The sequence below is a fragment of the Eubalaena glacialis genome, chromosome 16, assembly GCF_028564815.1.
Source record: "Eubalaena glacialis isolate mEubGla1 chromosome 16, mEubGla1.1.hap2.+ XY, whole genome shotgun sequence".
Classification (NCBI taxonomy): Eukaryota; Metazoa; Chordata; class Mammalia; order Artiodactyla; family Balaenidae; genus Eubalaena; species Eubalaena glacialis.
The window spans coordinates 10,448,029-10,463,535 of NC_083731.1; the positions used below are offsets into that span (position 1 = coordinate 10,448,029).

Consider the following 15,507-nt stretch of genomic DNA (forward strand, 5'->3'; position numbering starts at 1 on the left):
TCCTTGATTTTTCATGTTCCTTAGAGTTTGTGTTCCTGTTTTCATATTTGGGGTAGCAGTCACCTCCTCCAGTCTTTCCTAACTGCCTTCAGGAGAGGTTCTGAAGCTTCCTCACACCTTGTATGAATACACCGGCTCCACATCTCCCGCTTTCCTTTATGGCAGAATTCTTAGGCTTGTGTATCTTCTCCTGATCTTACAACACACTAGGCTGGCTGTTGATAGCCTCTCGTTTTCACAAGATAGGTGCTGCAGCTCAAGTTTGTGTTTTCTCCCTAGCCTTCTACCACATCTCGCTCTCAGGAGCATGTAAAGGGAGCTAGCCTGAGAGTGGGAGGAGGTTTGGGTGAGGCACGTGGGGTGCTGGGGGTGCCCGCAGGCCAGTTGGGAGGATCCTTGAGTGAGGCTTCCCCAGGGCTTGTGGGCAGGCTTCCTGAGGGAGTCCACGATGTAGACAGCAATTAATGACCTCCGAGAATCTAATCGGCTCTTCTTCCCATCTGCTCCCTGCCTCCAGTCATGGAGCCCCTGATTTAATACTCTGGATTCTGTGAGAGAGAAATGAGCCTCTTTGGCAGTGTCCCTACAGCTGGGGAAGCTGGGTGCTCACTCACCCTCTCCCTTTTCCCCAGGGGAGAAATCATGGGCCGAGAAGGTCTTGTTTAGCTCTAAGTGTTCCACCTCGGGGGAGGGGTGATGCTGGCATAGTCAAGCTGTTCCTCTTACCTGACCAGTGTGTCCAAACACATTTTTTTCTGCTCTGGTGGAGTGCTGGAACCTCTCCTCTGGAAACCTGGATTACACCAGGGCTCTCTCATCCGTGGGTGACTGCCCAGGTCAGTGTTCTCCAGGTGCTCCGAGATGGCGGCTGAGAGGGGCTGGAGCCACTCACAGGTTCCTGCTGGTTCCACAGCCCCTATTACCTGATGTGCAGGTGGGCAAGACTCCACCTGAGTCCCTTGGCGAATGGCGCTGGATCCCACAGCTCCCACAGAGGTGCTTTTGTTTGTGGATGGATGCTAATTTTTGTTGTTGGTGGGGGGGACAAAATCGAGGGACATCTTGTGACTCAGTACAACGTTGATCTTGATGTCTGTAATTTCTCTAATTCCACAGTCTTCTATGTACAGCTCTATAGTAAATATTGAAATACAAGCTTTGTTCAGCTTTTTCAATATTGTTTTTGCTATTCTGTTTGCTACTTTGAGCTTTTATATACATTTTAGAATCAGCTCATCAATTTCTACCAAAAACAAAAAAACAAAAAACCCCAGAACCTACTGTGACTTTCATTAAGATTATGTTGAATCTATAATTCAATTTGGGGAGAATTATCATTTTTACAATATTGAGTTCTGATCCATGAAAACATGGTATATCTCTCCACTTGTTATATATTTAATTTCTGTCAACAATGTTTTAAATTTTTAGCTACAGGTCATGCACATATTTTGTTAATGTCCATAAGTATTTCAGATTTTTTGGTGCTATTGCAAATGATACTGGATTTTTAAATTTCAAGTTCCCACTTTTTAATATATTTTATATTTTAAAATATACTAGTTCTCTGGTAGTATACAGAAATACAGTTGATTTTCACATATTGACCTTGTAGCCTAAGACTCTGCTATATTCACTTATTAGTTCCAGTAGCTTTTTTGTCAGTTTTTTAGGATTTTCTATACAATCATGTCAATTGCAAACAAAGATAGTTTTATTTCTTCCTCAAGTGTATGCCTTGTATTCTTTTCTTCTTTATTACCCTGGCTAGGCTGCAGTATCCCATGTTGAATAGAAGTAGGAAGAGTGGAATCACTGCCTTGTTTCCAGTCTGAAGGGGGAAGTGTTTGATTATGCACCGTTAAAAAGGGTGTTAGCTGCAGGTTTTTCATAGATGCTGTTTATCAGATTGAGGAAGTTCTCTTCTATTCCTAGTTTGCTGGTAATTTTTATCATGAATTGTTGAATTTTGTCAAATAACTTGTCCTGCATCTATTGAGATCATTGTAAGGTTTTCTGTTCGAATCTGTTAATATGGTGATTCATTGATTAGTTTTGAAATATTAAACTTACATTCCTCAGATGAAACAGTCCTTGGTACTGATGTATCATCCTTTTTATATATTGCTGGATTTGATTTGCTAATATTTATTTGTTCAGGACTTTTTTGCATTTATGTTCGTAAGAGGTATCTGGCCTGTAGTTTTCTTTTCTATGAATGTCTTTATTTGGTTTTGTTATCAGGGTAATATTGACCTCATAAAAGGAGTTGTGAGGTGTTCCTTCCTCTTCCGTTTTCTGGAAAAGTTTATTTAATATTGGCATTATTTATTCCTTAAATGTTTGGTAGAATTCACCAGTGAAGCCATCTGCCTCTCTGAGTAAAAGTTATAGAAAAGTTATAGTTATTTTTTCTTTAGTGAGCTTTGGTAGTTTGTGCCTTTAAAGGAATTTTTCCACTTTAAGTTGTAAAACTTACTGGTATAAAGTTGTTCACTGTATTCCCTTATTACCCTTTAATGTTTGTAATATGTATATCGATGTCCTGTCTTTGATTTCTTATGTTGGCAATTCATATTTTCTCTCTTTTTTGGCAAGGCGCATAAAAGTAGAGCAACTAGTACAATGATTCTCATATATCTATCACCCAGAGTCAATAATGATCAACATTTTGCCACATATGCTTCATTAATCCTTTTTTTTTTACTTGAATATTTTATTTATTTATTTTTAAAAGCTGCTTTATTTTTTTCGTTTGTTTTTGTTTTTTTGGCTGCGTTGGGTCTTTGTTGTGGTGCGTGGGCTTCTCATTGCAGTGGCTTCTCTTGTTGTGGAGCATGGGCTCTAGGCACATGGGCTTCAGTAGTTGCAGCACGCGGGCTCAGTAGTTGCGGCACGCAGGCCCTAGAGCGGATGGGCTTCATTAGTTGTGGCGCGTGGGCTCAGTAGTTGCGGCGTGCGGACTCTAGAGCGCAGGCTCAGTAGTTGTGGTGTATGGGCTTAGTTGCTCCGTGGCAGATGGGATCCTCCTGGACCAGGGATCCAATCCATGCCCACTCTATTGGCAGGTGGATTCTTAACCCCTGTGCCACCAGACAAGTCCCTACTTGAAGTGTTTTAAAGTCCTACACATTATATTTCACAACCCCCAGATACTTCCATATGCATCTCTTAAAAGTAAGGTTTATTTATTTTTTTAATAGAACCATATGCCATTATCCATTCCTAAAAATATTAACTGTGATTCCTTGGTGTCATCTTTTACCTAGGCATATGCCTATAGGATTTTCCTGATTGTCTCAGAAATGTCATTTTATAGTTGATATGTTCAAATCAGAATCCACACAAGGTCCACACCTTACCCAGGGCTGTTATATATCTTAGGTCTCTTAATCCAGGGCAAATCGCCCTTACTTTTATTTTTTATTTTTTTAAATTTATTTTTTATTAATTTATTAATTTATTTTGGCTGCGTTGGGTCTTCATTGCTGCGCACAGGCTTTCTCTAGTTGCAGCGAGCAGGGTCTACTCTTCGTCGTGGTGTGCGGGCTTCTCATAGCGGTGGCTTCTCTTGTTGTGGAGCACGAGCTCTAGACACGCAGGCGTCAGTAGTTGCGGCACGCAGGCTCAGTAGTTGTGGCTTGCGGCCCTGGCGCGCAGGCTTCAGTAGTTGTGGCGCATGGGCTTAGTTGCTCCGCGGCATGTGGGATCTTCCCGGACCAGGGATGGAACCCGTGTCCCCTGCATTGGCAGGCGGATTCTTAACCACTGCACCACCAGGGAAGTCCCACCCTTACTTTCAAAAAAATTTCTCCCACAGAATGTTTCACATTCTGGGTTTATCTGTTTGCTCCCAGTTGGTATCGTTTGACTCTTCCATGATAGGAGTTTTTTCAAGCTGAGAGTAACTGTGATATGCCTTCGAGCCTCTGTCCTCCTGGGGATCCTTCCTTAGCTCTTATGCCCTGGAGGGGTGTGGAGTAGGGGCACCTCCCATTTCACGGCCTGGGGAACATCTGCTTCTCTGTCCAGCTCAGGCCAGGCCACTTCTATGAAGCCTGGGTCTCCCTCACCTCTGACCTCCACTAACTTATGTGTAGCACTTAATTATATATCTTTGTCTTGTACGCTGTGGTTTCCTGTGTGTTTTAAGTCTTGTCCTCGCAAATCTGTTCTCTGTTACTGTATGTGTTCTTTAAATGTAATGTAATATTTTATGAAAGCATAACACACATCAGAGAAGTGTAGAAATCAGATAGCTTGATGGATTTTCATAATTGGAGCACACCTATGCACCCAGCCCCTAGATCCGGTGTCCTCATGTCCTTCCAGGCATCGCTTTCCTCCCAGCGGTAACCTCTGTCCTGACATCCAGCAGCAGAGATTAGTCGGGCTGTGATTTACCTCCGTGTAAATACAATCATGGGAGTTCCCTGGTGGTCCAGTGGTTAGGACTTGGCGGTTTCACTGCCACGGGCCTGGGTTCAGTCCCTGGTCGGGGAACTAAGATCCCGCAAGCCTCACGGCGCAGCCAAAAAAATTAATTAATTCATTTTTTTAAAAAAGTAAATATATAGTCACTCAGTATGTGCTGTTTTTGTCTGACTCTCACTCAGCATTGCTTTGAGGTTTATGCGTGTTGTTACACAGAACGACTTTGTCCGTTCTCATTGCTGTAGCGTTTTTCTCAGTTTACCGCTGTTCATTAGCCCACTTTACTGTTGAGGGACATTTAGGTAGTGTCTAGTTTTGGGCCATTCTAAATGGTACTGATCGGGATATTCTCGTAAGTGTCTTTTTGGTGAACCTGCGTCCGCGTTTCTGCGGCACCTCTGCCTGGAGTGGAGCTGCCGGGTCGCTGGGTCCGCAGAGGCTTAGCTTTTATAGATGCCGCCAAATGGTCTTCCACTGCGGTTGCACTAATCATTTTTTAAAACACAAAATCTTACCCTGTCACTTCCCAGGCTTACCTGCTACCCTTCATTACCCCCATCACATGGAGTTGAAATCCAGAGTCCCAGCCTCCCTCCTTGGCCCCTTCTCCAGTGCTCCCGGCCCCCAGGGGTGCCCAGCTGTCCCCGCAACTCAGACCACCCCGACCCGTGCCTGCCTGTTGCCTGTATCTCCTGGAAGACTCTGCTCTTCAGGACGTGTGATGCCCTGCTTCCCTGTACATGTCTCCTCCTCCCCCACCCCCTGCCCACAGTTTGTCTTATAATCATCTTTTAGTGTATCTGCCTCCTCAGGCCACGGCTCCGTAAAAACAAGGGCTGTTTCGTTTATCATCGTGTTCCTGGCGCTTAGCGCAATGCCTGGCCCAAGTAGTTGCTCAGAAACTACTGAATGAGTGGGTGAATGAATAACCTTCAACTAGCCTGGAAGTACTGAACGCTGGGCAGATGACAGTAACAGAAACCTGGCGGCTGGTGGATCACTCCTTGCCTTACAAAAACTTTAAACCTGGCTTTGGTCTGTAAGCTGAAAAGAGCAGGGCTTAAAGCACAGCCCCTCCCCCAGGAGTGACGACAGGTGGGGACTCGCAACGCAGTTTATCATCTTTCACATTTCACAGCCGTCATTTGCTATGAACACCAATGAGAGCTTCAGTATTTCTGCCACTAAGAAATGGCAGCAATGTGTGTTGCTCCTAGTTGGCCGCAGCGTGTATTGGGAGGAGTTGTAGAGATTTTGGATTAAGCCTTGACTTTAAATCCAGGCCCTTCCATTTAATAGCTGTGCTGTTCTGGTTAAATATCTCTTCTGAGCTTCAGTTTCTACGTGTGAAATGGGACAATAATATGTACCTTGTGGGGCTGCTGGAGGATTGGCGAGTTCTCAGAGATCCATTGACAGTCCACATAGGACGAAGTTTCTTCCCTTCTCCCAGGGCAATAGGTGAAAATAACAAACTGCGCTTCAGCCAGTTTCTGCTGGGCTGGGTCTTCCCTGAAGATCTGGGCGGAGCTGGATTGCACTGGCACCTCTCCTTTTTCGTGGAGGAGAGGAGGGCTCAGCCTGCAGCTTGGGTAGAGAGCGGATAGGAGGACAGGGCCCCTCAGCTGCAGGGGGCGGGGGCCAAGTGGCTGCAGAGCTCGGTCTCAGGCCCCCAGGGGAACACCGGGCTGGGAAACACCTCCTTTCCTCTTGGGTGCTAGCACCTGAGGAGGAGATGTAGCCCCCTGGGCAGTGTGGTCCCGGTGAGTTAGGGACCAGTGCTCTGGAGAATTGTCTTTAGTCCAAGATGGGTGAGCAGGAGGGGAGAGAGAAATTCCTTAACTCAAAAATAATTGAAATCATTACTGTATTGAAACAGTTTGCGTGGATTTTGAAGGATCAGCTCCCCGCTGCCTCTGCACCAGGTCCACACTGGACAGCAGAGCCCGGGTCCTGGTTCTTGGGGGCCCACTCAGAGGACCGGCAGAGAGTGCATTGCTTTTAGGGGCTTCAACTAGGACTTTGGTAACCCTTAGACAGTTTTGTGAAGCATGGCCCTCTGGGGGGATTGCTCTTTTCCTCTTTTGGGAGGAATTCCTGAGATACCAGGGAAATCTAGAAATACCGGCACAGGAGGGGAAGAAGATTCAGCTCATCCCACTGACCACGGGCTGGACCCACGACAGATGGGGCTGGGGAGAAGAGAGCGCTGATTTTCTTGCCCTTGGCTGACGTTGCTTTGTTTGGGTTTTTTGTTTTTTGTTTTTAGGAAACTATTTTTATTTAGTTATTTATTTATTTTTGGCTGCATTGGGTCTTTGTTGCTGCGTGCGGGCTTTCTCTAGTTGTGACGAGCGGGGGCTACTCTTCATTGTGGTGCATGGGCTTCTCATTGCAGTGGCTTCTCTTGTTGTGGAGCACAGGCTCTAGGTGCGCGGGTTTCAGTAGCTGTGGCACCTGGGCTCAGCAGTTGTGGCTCGTGGGCTCTAGAGCGCAGGCTCAATAGTTGTGGCACACGGGCTTAGTTGCTCTGTGGCATGTGGGATCTTCCCGGACCAGGGCTCGAACCTGTGTCCCCTGCATTGGCAGGTGGATTCTTAACCACTGCACCACCAGGGAAGCCTGCTTTGTTTGTTTTTATATAAGAAAGTTGTTTGGTAACTAAAGTGCTCGGGCTATTCGATTAGGAAAATGGCTGCATAAGCCCAGTGGAGGTTCCCTGAGTCCTTCTCTTTATTATGATCGAAAGAACACTGTAAACTTAATTAAAAAAAAGAAAATCCCCATGATGAAAAACAGTTCTGTTGTTTTTGAAACAAGTTTGAAAAAGTGATTAAACTGAATGTAGCAGCGTCTCTTCTCTGATGACCACAAAGCGCTAACAAGGGATTTTTACATTTTAACTGGATTTTGCTCTCCTAGGAGTGGACCGCGTGTTGTCTTTTAAGTGCTTTTCAGAAGCCAAGTATAGACCAAATTGGGCTTTTTAGTAACATTTCGGGTCCTGGGATCCGCCCCCAAACACCAGAGACCGAGGTGTGTGAAGCCGGGGAAGGCTGGTGTCGGCCTCCAGCCGGTCCCAGTAGCTTTTAAGGTAGGTTTTTGCTTTGCTTGTTTGCGTGGGGATATAGTTTCTAAGAGGGTTGGATTCACTTGGTTCAGCGCATCCAGTTCCTTCAAAGCCCCAGTCACTCCAACAAAATATATTTTTCTGGGAATTTTGGACTCAAAGTATTCTGACTTCCGTCAGCGAGCAGTGACCAGCTGCATGTTCAGGACTCACGGGAATGTGAGTAAATGGATCCACTTTATGTAAAGTATTTAAAAGCATGTTCAAATGGAATATTACTCAGCCATAAAAAGAAACGAAACTGAGTTATTTGTAGTGAGGTGGATGGACCTAGAGTCTGTCATACAGAGTGAAGTAAGTCAGACAGAGAAAAACAAATACCGTATGCTAACACATATATATGGAATCTAAAAAAAAAAAAAAAAAAAGTGGTTCTGAAGAACCTAGGGGCAGGACAGGAAAAAAGATGCAGACAGAGAAAATGGACTTGAGGACACGGGGAGGGAGAAGGGTAAGCTGGGACGAAGTGAGAGAGTGGCATGGACATATATACACTACCAAATGTAAAATAGATAGCTAGTGGGAAGCAGCCGCATAGCACAGGGAGATCAGCTCGGTGCTTTGTGACCACCTAGAGGGGACCTAGAGGGGTGGGATAGGGAGGGTGGGAGGGAGATGCAAGAGGGAGGAGATATGGGGATATATGTATACGTATAGCTGATTCACTGTGTTCTACAGCAGAAACTAACACACCATTGTAAAGCAATTATACTCCAATAAAGGTGTTAGAAAAATAAATTAAAAATAAAAGCATGTTCAGCAACATGCCCTTAAGTTCCTCCCTTACTCCCTTTTTACTTGTAATTCAGAGTTTTAACTTCTCTCTCAGCCGTTTTAGTTGAATTTTACTTGGGTTAGAAAAGCACTGAAAGGATTTGAATGCTTTGGGAACACTTAATTAATCAAAAAACCCATCAGGCTTAATTTTGAGTTCTGTGTTTTCATTTTTTAAAAGGGTTCTTTTTAAAGAGGTCTTTAAAACTGGAGTTATGTGTGTGTTGGGAGTGGTTCCTCCTTCGGGCGCTCTGAGGAAGGCGTTGACTTTTCTAGGTTCGCACTCCTCTTGCCCACCTGACTGCCTCTAGGTAGCCAACATCTTGTTAGAGAACTTAAGCTGGTTTTTAATAAAAATCTTAGCAAAAGGTAATTCTGAAGGTGAATCTGTTATCGCTACCACAAGCATTGAGTCCTGGATTCCAGAGCCCCTGGAAACGGAGTTCGGGTTGTTCCTGATTTGCTGGGGCCGGCAGTGCCGACCAGCTGGGGCCCCTGTGCTGGTGGTTTCTGAGCGGTGCTCGGGGTTCCCTTTGTAGTGGAGGTGCTGTCCCGGGGTTTGGGGTTTGACATCTTGCAGTCGTATTTGGCGGTCATCTGCCAGAGCCTTCCCAACTAATTCATTCTGTCCCACAGCGTTGGCCCCTGGCTGGCTCTCGACGGTAGCCGAGCTCCTGTTGCCCACATCTCCCACCACCTGCTGTGGCCTTGCCCCCTTGGCCTGGGTGAGGCAGGCCCCTGCGAGGTTGGCAGTGGCCTGGCTTTGACCTTTGATCCCTCTTGTTCCTCCAAAGCTATGAAATATTACATTAAATACAGGGGGCCTAGCCTAGCCGGGGCCTTACCTGCATTTGTAACTATTTTATTCACTTTCGGGTAGGCCTGACTTCTAAAATGGTTATCTAGGAGTTGTTGAAGTGGGTGTATTTCTCTTCTTTCTCGGACATTTTGTTAGCCAACAACCTAGGAGGTAATGGCTTTGTGTGATATTTTCTAATTGTTCTGTGCTGCTTCTAACTTAAAGTTGCGTTCCCAAACTCCCATTTCTCACCTAGGAAAGCAAAAGAGTCAAATAAAAATCATTTTAAGTTAACCATTTCAGCCTTAAAATGTTTCTGAAAGACGAAACCTTTTAAATTGTCCACTAATGGGTAGTCATTCCCGTTCCCTCCACTGCTTTCTGCCTGAGTTGTCTTCAAGAGGAAAAAAAAAGATCTTTGGGGGGCATACCACGTAGGGTGGGAGTTACCTGCCTTCACCCAGACCTGCTGGCCCTTCGGCGCCCTGCAGAGGGGGTGGGGCTGGGGGCAGACCTAGATTCCTGGCTCTTCCCCATTGACTTGCTCCAGGCAGGATAAACATGCTTTGAGCAACTGCCAGCAAGCAAGTTAAAAGATGCTCCTCTAGCAGGCCTGCAAAAAATATTCTAAAAGGCAAATCATTTGCTGCATTTCCTAGGAGCCAACTGTGGGAAGTCTCTGCTTGGTCAGCAGCCAGTGCAGACGGGCCCTGGGTGGCTAATGACAGCTGGCGAGGCCCGATCTTAATCCCATTCCCCACCCCTCGGAGGCCCCTGCATCCTGGGCCACACCTAGGACTTCTCTACCTTTCCACTGCCCTCCTTCCAGGAACCCAGGTAACAGTCACAGAGAAGTCTGTCTGGTTTCATTGTATGTTGGGTTCCAGAAAATAACTGAGTTTAAGGGAGGCCACTACAAAGCTGTTTTAGAAATACTTTGGAAATACTCAGATGATCGTGGAAATCGAAATGAAAGATGCTAAGTTTCTGCTGCTGATTAGGGATTGTGAAGTGTGTTGAACTCAGATAAAAATGTAAACTGGTAATAATTACGGAGTGAGTAGCCTACGGATTGCCTTCTTTCCATGATCCCATTTAATCTTTTTTTTAGCTCAACTTTCTTTGATGTGTGATTTACACACAAGAAAACTCACATTAAGTACAGATATGGAACTACTGCCCTAATGGAGATAAGAACATCCCCCCACCCCATACTGGCTGGTCTGAGCACTGCCCCTAGAGGTTGGTTTTGCAGGATCCGGATGATGGCCTTCTGTCGGGCATGGATGCTTACCGCTGCCCCTGCTCCCGGGAAGGCTGGGGGGCAGCGCCTGGCCCCAGTCATGGTCCGAGTCCAGAGCACTTCGCCCTCCCTGGCCCCTGCATCCGTGTCTAGGCATCTGAAGGAAGTGCCGGCGGAGCCACAGGATTGAATGTGACTTCCATCGATTTGCACCCTGAGCAGTATCTGAACCGGTGGTTTTTGTGACAGAGAAAGTGAGAGATTCCAAACAGGCTGAAGGCCTGCAGGACCTCTTTGGGAATCTGGACTGAGAGGGAAATCCCTTGGTTTACTGCAGCAAGTATTTATTAAGTGGCTACTGCATGCACTGAACTGTGCTGGCTGACATGGAGGATGTGAAATGAAGAGAAGGTTAGGCCCCCCACCCTTGAGGAGCTTTGTGGTTCCAAGAAACAGTTTAGAAAGAATGATTCCAGGCAAGACAAAGTGCAAAATGAAAATGCGGGGTCCCTTGTTCAGAAGGAAGGCAGGAGAAGGTACTGTTAAAGTTCCTGAAATAGGCAGCCTCCTTTCTTCAGTCTCTCTTGTCACGGTGTTTTTCAGTTGCTATTTTATTATTTATTATTATTACTTATTATTTTATTTATATTTTATTTAATTTTATATTATTATTTATTGTTATACTACATTCTCAGCCTTGAGTTTTTCATTTACCTTTATGTTGCACAACTTCAGTTTTAAGTTTAAATGCAAACATAGGAACATTTAACTCGTATGTATGACAGTATTTTGTAACTTGTGCATGCCTATGTACTTTATTCTTACGAGAACTGGAAGCTCTGCTCAAAACTGTCTCAACTGTATTGATTTCCCTTCTTGACATGTGCCAACTCTACCGACACTGTCCGCCTTCGGCGCCTGGTGCCGGAGCGGAGACTCTGCGGGTCGCCCTTGCCCCCCATGTGTGTCTCGTGTGTGTGGCTGGCCTGTTGGGAGAGGCACCCAAGGAAGGAAGGAGAGGGTAGAGTTTCTGGCCTGCTGGTGTTTCTATGAACGCCGTTGCGTCCTTCCTGCGGTCAGAGCCGGTTCTGCTTGGAATGGAAAGATGGCCTCTCCCGGCTGTGCCAGGCGTCTATGTAGCTCGCGCCTCAGCCTTGCTCGGAGTCTCGCTGATCCCACCGGTCGTGGGTCCGCCGGGTCCTGTGCTCCTGGGTCGTGGAGAACACGGTGAGCCGCTGGGGCTGCACGGACCTCCTCTGCTGGCGAGTAGGTGCTCGTGCCCTCATCAGACATCACTTACACAGCACACGTCCAGATACGATTGCTAACCGTCCCGGGATCGGGGCCGCTTCTGGGTGCTCATTCCCCGAGCAGGCTACCCTGCTGTGTGCCCCGCGCCTGCGCAACACCTGTGGGCACCTTAGGGACGAGGATGGCAATGGAACCTGGTGGGGGGCGTTCCCGGGCCGTGGCTGCCGGGGGCCCTTCGGGGCCGGGAGTTGTTCCTGTTCTGTGTCTGCGCAGGAGGCAGGAGGTAGGAGAGGACACCTCCTCCTGGAGCCGGTGGAGCCCCTGCAGGGCAGGGAGGGGTGTGAAGGCAGGTCTTCAGCCTGGCCATCTGTGTACGTCGTTTTATCTCCTAGTTTCCCCGTCTGTAAAATGGACAGCGGTGGGGAGTGAGGCGATCTCGCTTTGAGTGTTAATTTGAGAGCGTAAGCGAAGCATCTAGCGTCTAACATGGTAAAAATGCCCTCGGTCCTGGTGGTGGCATTATTCATATTTTCCCCTCTGAGCCGCAGGTGGAGCCCGGCTTCCTGAAGCCACGCCCACTGGGCAGGTGGGCTCTTGGTGATGAGGGCTGTTCCGGGGGTCCGACTCGCCAGGACACGAGCGGTGCTGTCTCGGCCGCGCCTCCCGGCGCCTGGGAGCCCGCCGCGCTGGCGCCTCCGCTCCAGCCGCCCGCTCCCCATCCCACCCGTGCCCTCGGCGCTGGGCCTGTCCAGCTGCTGCTGGCAGACCTCAGAGTGCGCCTGGCGGCGGCGGACCATCACGTCTCCCTTGTGGTCACTGTATGTTTAAAAGCTGGCAACACAGTGGCCTTTAAAATGGTGTGGCATTAAAAGTTTTCTTTTTCTTCGAAGAATTTCTGGCGTGGGCAAAGCGTAAAAGCCCGCGGGCCGGTTGCCAGGCAGCACTCAGAGGCCCCGTGGGGCATCAGGACCGGGACGCGCCGCTTGCCCTCACGGACCCGCGAAGGCTCGGAGTCTGGGGGGCGACTGCGAGTGTGGACCCAGCCTCTGGATTTCAGAGGCGCTGCGTCGCCCGGGCCGCTGGGCTCACGTCAGAAGGGTGTCCTGACATACACGTTTCTGGGGTCCCCAGCGGGGCGGCGGGCAGGAAGTCCTAGCGGCTGCTGCAAAGAAGGCAGCGCGAGGGGGGAGCATCAAAGTGGCCGCAGGATGCGCAGCCTCCCTGGCAGCGCCCGGCCCGGGAGAGGCTGACCGAGCTCCAGGGCAGAGGTCAAGGCGGCTTGTTTTTTCACCTGTTTCCTACAGCCCTAGAAACCTCTGAAGAATGACCGTGTAACTAGAGCAGACACTCAGGCGTCTCTCTCCGGGGACAGGAACGTTACAGTAGGAAGGGAGGGCGGGTCCTATACAAGGAGAAACGAGCGCACATCACACGTGCCTTTTACTGACGTTCGGCGGCCCTGAGTAACGTCTGCTGAGGCCGTGCCCGGGCCAGTGGCCACACGAGGTCCAGGGCAGCACGTGGCTTTGGTGAAGCTGGCCCTCGCTGTGACAGGGGCCGTCACGGGTTTGGTGGGAGCCAACTTTGACACACGTTGTTGAACGAGAAAAGCTACTCATACAGCAGGCAGGCGGGGAGGCAGAGATGCGGGGCTGCTGGGCATCCAGCCAGGGGCGGGTGGCAGAGCCGTAACTTGGTGAGACCAAAGCCGGCCGTTTCACCTGTCTTTTCTAGCACAGTCTAACCTCTACAGCAGGCAGGCAGTGTTCACGGCTTAAGGATTTATCACTTAGAGAAAACAGTAAAATCTGTATGTCATCATTTCCAGCTGTCTAGCGTTTCCTCCTGTCATTAAATACAGGATGAATATTTTGTGGAGACACCTTTTTTTCATTTTTAAAGGTTGTTTTCACGTTAGAAGCTGGTGTCCATTTAAATCCTTTGGCACCTGGTATGTGTGTGTGTTTCTAAATATGGTCCCAGTGTGTGCAATAGTTAATTTGTAAACTAGCAGATTAAACTCTGAAATTAAGTCCTGCCTTTTACACTCTTGCCACCAGGTGGCTAAGAAAAAATATTAAGCAGAAAAACCCCAATAATTATGTGAAGGACTCATAATGACTTTCAATTTCTGCTTCAGCAATGAAATATGAAACTCTAGATGGACTGTGTTTCAGTAAGAAAGCTGCTGAATAAGTGACAGAGGCATTTCAAGCAGTGCCAGGCCAGCTGGACATTTCCATGAGTGTTTTTGTTTTCTTAAATATTGACAATGTTAAACTAACCAAATTTTGCTGAAATGAAACTTTTTGAGACTCTCTCTGAGCCTGTTCCACCTCTGGGCTGACCCCTGGATGTCCACATTATTCCTAACTAGTTGGGTTTGAGACAAGGGTTCAGCTTTTGGGCTTTAAGACTCCCAAGGGGAGGGTGACTAAGTCCCGATCACAGCAGGGCCTCCCAATCAGAAAAGCTGCTTGCAAAGGCATCGCTTGAGTTCATTTAGAATCAGTTCTAAAACCCAAAAGTAAAATGCATCAAGTTGAATGTTAATATATCTTGTATGTCTCTTCCATAGATTTTTATTAATGATATTATAGGGAAATCTGTGCATGGGGGGTGGTGACATAATAGGGTGGAAACGCTTTTAGGCTTCTTTTCATGGAATGCACCTATTAAAGACAGCACCACGTGGTAGAAACCGTACCCCCCCGTCCCACGTTGCTACGGCATCTTGAGACGGTGGATCTTGTCCAGTGAATTCAAAACCCAGTTTTGAATACAAAAACCAGTTTCCTCGCCGGTGCTCATGTGGCCACTCAACTTCTGTGCGTTCCACTTTGCCCTTCAGTTCTCTAATTTATTAACTTTGACAAGTAACCTCTTGGTTGTACATGATTTTATTCACAATTCATTTTTCTGACTCAAAGTGAACATGAGTGCCTTAATCCTCTAATGGGAATTAATTGCTTGTTTCAGTGCTTAACTCTGATCCTTTCTCAATCCCCACAGGGATGAGGCTCTTCCTGAAGGATCTGTGTTTGTTGTTCAAAACGCAATCAGAAAGGTAATGATGTTTTTCTTGTGAAAGGAGCCAGAAATGCAGAATATTAGTTTTCTCTTTTATTACATTAGTATTTTCAAACTATTATTATAAAGGATAAAATTCAGTAGTAAAATGTAGAAAACTATAATTTGGTCATTCTATCAGGCTACATTATTTCCTAGAAAAGTTTAAATTTTTATTGCCAGGTTTTGTTTTGTTTTTTTTAATGGAAATAAGCTATCATCTTCTGTGGAAGAAAGTTACTGAACTGATTTTCTACAGAGGAGTTGGAATCAACACCCTGTGGCTTAACCATGATCATTTCTATGTAATATCGATCAATCACCTTCCCAGGTATTTGCTTTGGCTCTGAAAAATTAAGGCCACAACTAATGCTTGATATGGCTTGATTCCCTCTCCCATTTATTATGTAGAATATTCTTTTTTGTTTTATTTATAAGGGTCTTCCTTGAGAAGAATATAAGCTAGTAGATAGATATATAAGATCTTGATAAAGGGAGGAGTTGGGGTGGAGAACTTAGGCGGGAACAGGGTCAAGGGGAAAAGGGAATTAATTAACCTTCATCGGGTCCTGAGGCCTGGCCCACAGTTGGCAGTCAGTAGTGATTAGCTCTTAGGGAGACAGGATGAATGCAGTTTTAAAGAACAGGCATAGAAGTTCAGAGAGTTTAAATAACGTTCCCAGAGACCCACAGTTGTTGTTTGTTAGGTGGTGGAGGTGGGAATTTGATTCAGGCCTGTCATTGTACCACAGTGTTTTACACTTACCGTGTGTGCATTATGCCCTTTAATGGCCATCTGGCCCAGTG

At 46.9% G+C, this 15,507-nt stretch overlaps 1 protein-coding gene across 2 annotated transcripts in view; it reads left to right on the plus strand.

Moving 5' to 3' along the window:
* The window catches only part of GGACT (gamma-glutamylamine cyclotransferase), a 45,997-nt gene that overhangs the window by 21,295 nt on the left and 9,195 nt on the right, over window positions 1–15,507 (plus strand). The window contains exons 1-2 of one of the 2 annotated variants that reach the window (XM_061170562.1): window positions 899–996; window positions 14,644–14,698. The exons of the other annotated variant lie outside the window; for it this stretch is intronic. Of the exons in view, the coding sequence (XP_061026545.1) occupies window positions 927–996; window positions 14,644–14,698 (125 nt within the window). The 5' untranslated portion in view covers window positions 899–926. Of the gene's footprint in view, window positions 1–898; window positions 997–14,643; window positions 14,699–15,507 lie in introns of those variants that run through there. 2 annotated transcript variants of the gene reach the window in all.